At 30.2% G+C, this 6,370-nt stretch overlaps 1 protein-coding gene across 2 annotated transcripts; it reads left to right on the forward strand.

Annotated features, from left to right (window-relative positions):
* The first annotated feature begins 2,189 nt into the window (after positions 1-2,189).
* LOC113849429 (phosphoglucan, water dikinase, chloroplastic) lies at positions 2,190-5,882 on the forward strand. 2 transcript variants are annotated; one of them, XM_027479337.1, is made up of 5 exons: positions 2,190-2,518; positions 3,209-3,257; positions 3,340-3,500; positions 3,587-4,354; positions 5,335-5,882. In XM_027479337.1, exons 1-5 carry the CDS (start codon positions 2,309-2,311, stop codon positions 5,554-5,556), a joined length of 1,410 nt encoding a protein of 469 aa, XP_027335138.1. In that variant the 5' UTR covers positions 2,190-2,308; the 3' UTR covers positions 5,557-5,882. The 2 variants fall into 2 exon arrangements, with proteins under 2 accessions (XP_027335138.1, XP_027335139.1); XM_027479338.1 differs by having other exon boundaries at positions 5,340-5,467.
* The last annotated feature ends 488 nt before the right edge of the window (positions 5,883-6,370 follow it).

Consider the following 6,370-nt stretch of genomic DNA (forward strand, 5'->3'; position numbering starts at 1 on the left):
GTGCATATTGGAAGGAGAAAACTGAATAACTTATAACAAATTGTGGAGTTGTGTATATGTGATTATGTTGGTAATGTGAATTGGTTGTGAAAATGAATATGTTTTCTTTATATTATAACTATAATTTTTATGATGTAATGATTTATGAATGAAAAATAGACGCTTATCCTTACTGACATTTTCAAGAAACATGATGACGACGCCTCAAGAAAGGATTAAGCTGGTAGATAGTTCTGTACAATGTAGGCTTAATTATATATTTAATGAGTACCAGAGGATATGCCACTTTAAGTTTGCTGTACATGTTGATGATATACCTAGAAATATTATTATGTTAGAGATAGAATTATATTATAGTGTCCCTTTTGACTCTCCATAGAATTCACCATACCTTTTGTATATATATAATGATATGGTTAGGGCCCCAGATGCCATAACATACCTTTACCTTGGATCAGACAATGAACTTGATTGAAAATTTAGAGGAGATGGAGAAATGGCATAGGAAAGACTAGCACCAGGTCCTCAGTATTTATATTATAAATAAGAGTTTATTATTTAGGAAGTGAAGCATTAGTGGAACTACTCTCCTTCATAATTCGTCATGTATATACTTTAAGATTAAAATTGACAGAGATGTGTGAACTGCACTTCATCTTGCTACAAATAATTTTACTTTTTATACATCTTTGATAATTTTATTCTAAATTTTGGATATTAAAATTATTGCTTATATTTTCTTTAATACCTTATATACATTTTTAATTTTTTTGTAAATATCTATTTTTACATTTAAAAATATTACCTTAATCTATTTTAATTTTTTCAAATTTATAATTTTTAAAATACATTTTTGTAGTCTAAACCACATGTATTTTTTATTGAAGGCATGTTTGAGCCTACTAGAACGGTATGGGTATTGAAACTTTTTTTCTGAGCATTTAATACAATTGTATTCACTAAAACTGAAACTTGAAACCACAAGTTAATTATTAATATATATTAATTATTAACATTTAAATATTTAATTAAATTTTTAGCACTATAAGTAAAGTATTATTTTAAAATAAATTATATTTTAAAATTATTTAATTTTATTACATCTTTATCATTTGTATACATACTATTTATAGCTATAAAATAAATTACAATAATTTTAATATATATTATTATTTATAATATATAATATTTTAAAATAAAATATCATTGCATGATTTATTAAGGTAAATAAAAGTAAACTTTGACTTTAGTATATGATATATTATTGTTCAAATCATTCTCCAAATTTAAAATTTTAGTTTCTAAAATTTACAATCATCAATGACATCAGTCCTTATCGTTAAAAGACATTAACACAATAATATGTCATATTAATTGATAAGTATTAGTTTATTTTGGACATAAAAAGATGTTATTTTATAAAATTCAGTTAATAAAATTCATTCTTTTGCTTCGTCTTTCTTTTATTATATCTTTTTTCTTCTTTATTTTACAGCGTCTTTTTTCTTTATTCAACCATTCTTGCAATGGCATTCACAATGCAAAATTTTTGTCTCCAATTTTGCTATCTAAATCACCAAATCTAAGCTTTGCATAAAGATTTTAGTGAAAGTTTAAACGAATTAAATAATATATAGTAAAAATTAACTGATTTTATTGAAGATGAAAGATTATTTTTTATCATTGGAGAAAATGATGGGATTAATAAAGTATAAGTTGTGGAGTGAATTGGGATAAAGGTTGAATTTGAGGATAATTTTAATGGATGTAGTAGTAAAAAGAAATAATATTTAGATTGATAAGTATTTGAAAAAAAAATTATATTAAAAAAATAATAAAACAAATGAGATTACTACGTTGAAAAAAAGACAAAACATGTACTATAAAAGTTATCACAAGTCAAAAAAATAAAAAAGAATTTAGTGAAAAAAGCAAAATAAATATTTTATTGAATTATTTTTAAAAAATTATAAATTAATTTCATAAATAAATCATTCGAGACAAATGATCATTCCGTTAAAAAAATATCAAGGAAACATGATTAGAGGTTCCGTTGTTCCATTTGCTGTGCACGTGACACGTGCACTGGGATCCATTTGGGAGCATGATTCATTTAGTATCATAAAAATAAAAAAATCTTGAGAGGCCCCACTAATATAAAGTACCCCACCTCACCGCTCAAGGAACTCACCCTCACCACCAGCGTCAGATAGATTCTGCATCTTCCGCCACTAACCAACAAAAGCTGATCAAACGAGGAAACACCACCACTGTGTCTCCCTAGCCAAACTTCACCAGTTTTCAAGTGATGAAAGCCCTCACCAGTTATTGTTCTAAGACCACCGTTGAGAGTCTAGGATCTCTGTCTCCCAGAGTTTCTATTGGTGTTTCTGATAGACGCGAGTTCTGTTTTTCCCTGCACTCTAGAAATGAGATAAAAGGATGCAACTTTTGGGTCCTGAAATTGGTCCAAAACAAGGGTACTTACCCTCTTCATGCTGTGCCACCAAAAGACCAGGCATGTTTCTTTCTCTGCTTATTTTCCCGTTTTGTTTTTCCTTGTTTGGATTATCATGGGTTCTTGTTCTAGTCTTGTGAGGTGTTTGTGTCTGTCTGTTTGGAACTATATTTCTGTTTCTGTTTCTTTTTCTTTTTGGTGCATCTATTTTTTTAAATTGATACTTCGTGTACTGTAGTCTAACCACTGAAAATTTGAGTTACCAAGTTTTCTCTCCCCTTTTGGTCTCATTTTATATTCTAAATATTCTACCTTTTCTATGAATTTGCATCGATCTAAAATTTGTTGCTGAGTGCTGACCATTTTTACTGCTATACTTGTTAGTTCAGATTCCCTCATCATTTTTTGTTTTGGTTCCCTTTCGAAGAATGATTATACCACTTTAAATGAATTTTACTTTTATTTTGCTAAGTATTTTTTTTTATAGGTAGGCATGATTCTTTCCAGCATATTTCTATTTGAAGTTTTTTACTATTTCTGTGGCGATACTATTGGAGTCTCATCACTGATTTGAGAAATTATTTCCCTAATTCAAGAGGACATGAGCCAAACTAATTGATTATGCTTATAGCGGGAAATTTGTTAAGAAAAGGTTATCTGAATGTTGTATATACATTAAATAAATTGATAATATATAAGATTTTGGCATATTTGATGAGAGATTGTTTTGGTCTTAATATCATGTTGCAGGTGGAGTTGGAAACTGCAGAGCCTCAAGCTCAACAAAGTGAACATACAGGTGGGTTCTAGTTTCTTTTTATGATTTTTCTACTGCATATTCTGTAGAACTCAAAATCGAAACGTTGTAATCTGTTGAGCAGATGAAACAAAGCTTTTTCGTGTAGCATTTCAGTTACAAAAGAATTGTAACTTCGGTGAACAGTTTCTAGTAGTTGGAGATGATCCTGTGCTTGGTTCATGGGATCCTTCAGATGCATTACCAATGACATGGTCCGATGGACATGTATGGACTGTTGAGTTGGTGAGTAAAATCTGTTCAGAATTTGAAAATATTCTCTGATGGAAAACTTTTCTGAATTTTGTTTGTGCTTTCCTTTATGTGATCAGGATGTGCCTGCTGGAAAGTTAATCCAGTACAAGTTTATACTGAAAGGAAAAGGAGGTAATATTATTTGGCAACCAGGCACAGATCGAATTATCCACACTTGGGAAACTACGAACCGGATAACTGTCTGTGAAGATTGGGAGAATGCCGAACTTCAGAAGATTATAGAGGAACCTCAGGTTGATCAACTTCAGAAAATAATAGAGGAAGATCAACTTGCTAATTCAAATGAGGAACCTCAAGTTAACTCAGAAGTGTCAACTTTTACTGAAAATTTGGATGGTGCTCAAGAGAGTCTGCAAATCAATGCATCTGAAATATCAGGCATTGAAAATACCGGAACTCATGTAGAGGAGAAATCACTTACTGAACCAGTCCTGCAACAAATCACTGGTGATAGTATTTCTTCCTCATTGGAGAAGCCAATGGCTATTGTTGCAGAAAATATAGGTGCCTCAGAATATCTCATCGATGGTACAAGCCACAAAAAGAATATTATTCAACAGAATGAAAAATCTGCAGATAGTCTGGAAAATGATGATATAATATATGATTTTGGACACAACGGAAGTGCCACGTCAATCGGGAATCAGGAAAGGACAAATTTTGAGAGCAACTTATTTGATTTTGAAGGAGGTCCTGTTCTTGTTCCTGGCTTGATACAACCAACTGTGCCAAGTGATGAAGATGGCCAAGATGAAGTTCAAGAAATGACTACCATGGACACTTCAGTTGGAGCTTTTGAAACTCAGGATCAGAATATACCAGAGGTAAACACTTGATGAGTGTGACCTTTCCTTTCTCCTCCTCTTATAACCTTTTCCCTACTTTACTTGTCCACAACTACCCTTGGCAGAGATTTGTTTGATTGTGTTTCTTTTGAAGAACAAGTTGTTTGGACGGTTTGAAATCCTTTGAGAGGATAAATGATTAAATAATAAACAGAAGTATCCAGTTGAGTTTGTATCAAAATCTGTATTTATGAATGAAGGGAATTTTGATCAACTCTGGCGCATCAGCTTGTTTATTACATACATAATGAATGCATCTAAAGACCAATAAGGGAAGGAGGAAAAAAATGTTTACAATTTAATTGTTATCATTGATTAAATAGATGAAGTGCTCTAACAATTATGGTAAACAACAGAAGTGCCATGCTATATTCTCTTGAAAGCTGACTTTTTGGTGGTTCTAATAACAAAAGCCATAATAACACTCACCAGTTATTCAGAATCTGGAACTGGTTAGAAAAACTTAATCAAGCATTTCCATTTAGCGTTGCTACTGACCCCACTTCATAAATACAATAACTGTTTAGCATTGGCCTCAAGAATCTAACGCGTTTGCAATAAATTTTTGAAAAGTGTAGGGCTTCACCAGGGATGGGCAGTGTCTACCATTTCTTAGGGCAATGTATAGAAACTTGCCTTACGTGGAAAAATTGTTAGCCATGCCTTAAGTGGTCTGAGCGTTAGTGAAAAATACATATAAGACCAATTGTTAGAGGCAGATAGAGAAACCAAAGAAAAACTAGGCCAAATCATTAAGAATGGTTTGTCCACAAACATGATTTAATATAGAATATCATGACATCGTTTGGTTGATATAGTCAACCCTATTTAATGAGATGGTCATGGTTTAAGGTAACGTGTAATTTGCTTTCTTTAACTCATGAAGCTATTAAATAGTTTAAGCTAGCGTTAATATCTTTTCAATGTTATTTTCATGTGCTTAAACTTAAAATGTTCAGTTGAGTAAGGAGCAAGAATCCGATGATGACACAGCCCAAGAGATAAATGCAACCATGAATAATGAGCCAGAACTTCTTTACAATGAAAATGAAGAGCAGTCTCAAGAGATGGAAGATAGGTCAAACTACCAGCAAGTTGATGATAATAATCCCTTGCAAAATGACATCAAATGGGGCCAGGAAACGGTAAAGAAATTTCTAACAAAACTTGGATTCCTTTGATGCCAAACTTCACAGAACCACTGAAAGAAACTTCATTGAAACTGAATAGGAGCTCAAGATGATGGCTATTGGTGAAGATAATGTTGTATACTATGTTGTTGTATTACTTTAGACTTTCATTCTTTCAGTTTTGGCCTCTTTTGTAAAGTAGTAGTAGCAGATTGGCGAGCAATAGAGAGCTTTGGTTATGTATAAGATAATTATTTGCAACATGTATATGTTAGTAAGTTATATGAAGTGCTTTTTTTTTTGTTTTACATTTCATTTGTTTGGTTTAAAATTAGGACAAAATATACGTTTAGTCTTCACATAAATATTTTGTTGCTTCATTATTTAGCAAATATAACATATTTAGTAGAAGACATTGCTTATTTTTTATATTTGTTAATGTCTTATAGTATGATAAAGACATAAAAATAAGTTTTATAAATACAATAATTAATTTATAAATAAACATTAATCATCAAAGATTAAATATGGATTTTATCATTGAGTATGTGAAAATGTAGATGTTATGTACCTAGAATTGTATGCGTCAATTTTAATTTATTTAAATAAGATTTCATTTTAAAAAATTCATAATTTTTTATTTAATTTCTCATTTTAAATTTTTTATACATAAATTTTTTTAAAATTTTTTTATCAATTTTTTTATTAATAATGTTATTTTTCTATAGTGTATATTTATATAATATATAACTTAATCCATGTAATATAAATGAAAGTACTTGACAAATAATATAAATAGAGTAAAATATTTAGCAGAATTATTTTATTGTACAGTTTATTGTATGTATAATTTAAACTATAAAAG

Source organism: Abrus precatorius, unplaced genomic scaffold, assembly GCF_003935025.1.
Source record: "Abrus precatorius isolate BTA unplaced genomic scaffold, Abrus_2018 Scaffold9, whole genome shotgun sequence".
NCBI lineage: Eukaryota > Viridiplantae > Streptophyta > Magnoliopsida > Fabales > Fabaceae > Abrus > Abrus precatorius.

Coding starts and splice junctions, on each gene's coding strand:
- LOC113849429 (XM_027479337.1), top strand. CDS start 2,309: ATGAAAGCCCTCACCAGTTATTGTTCTAAGACCACCGTTGAGAGTCTA. Junction 2,519..3,208: donor CTGTGCCACCAAAAGACCAG/GCATGTTTCTTT, acceptor ATCATGTTGCAG/GTGGAGTTGGAAACTGCAGA. Junction 3,501..3,586: donor ATGTATGGACTGTTGAGTTG/GTGAGTAAAATC, acceptor TTATGTGATCAG/GATGTGCCTGCTGGAAAGTT.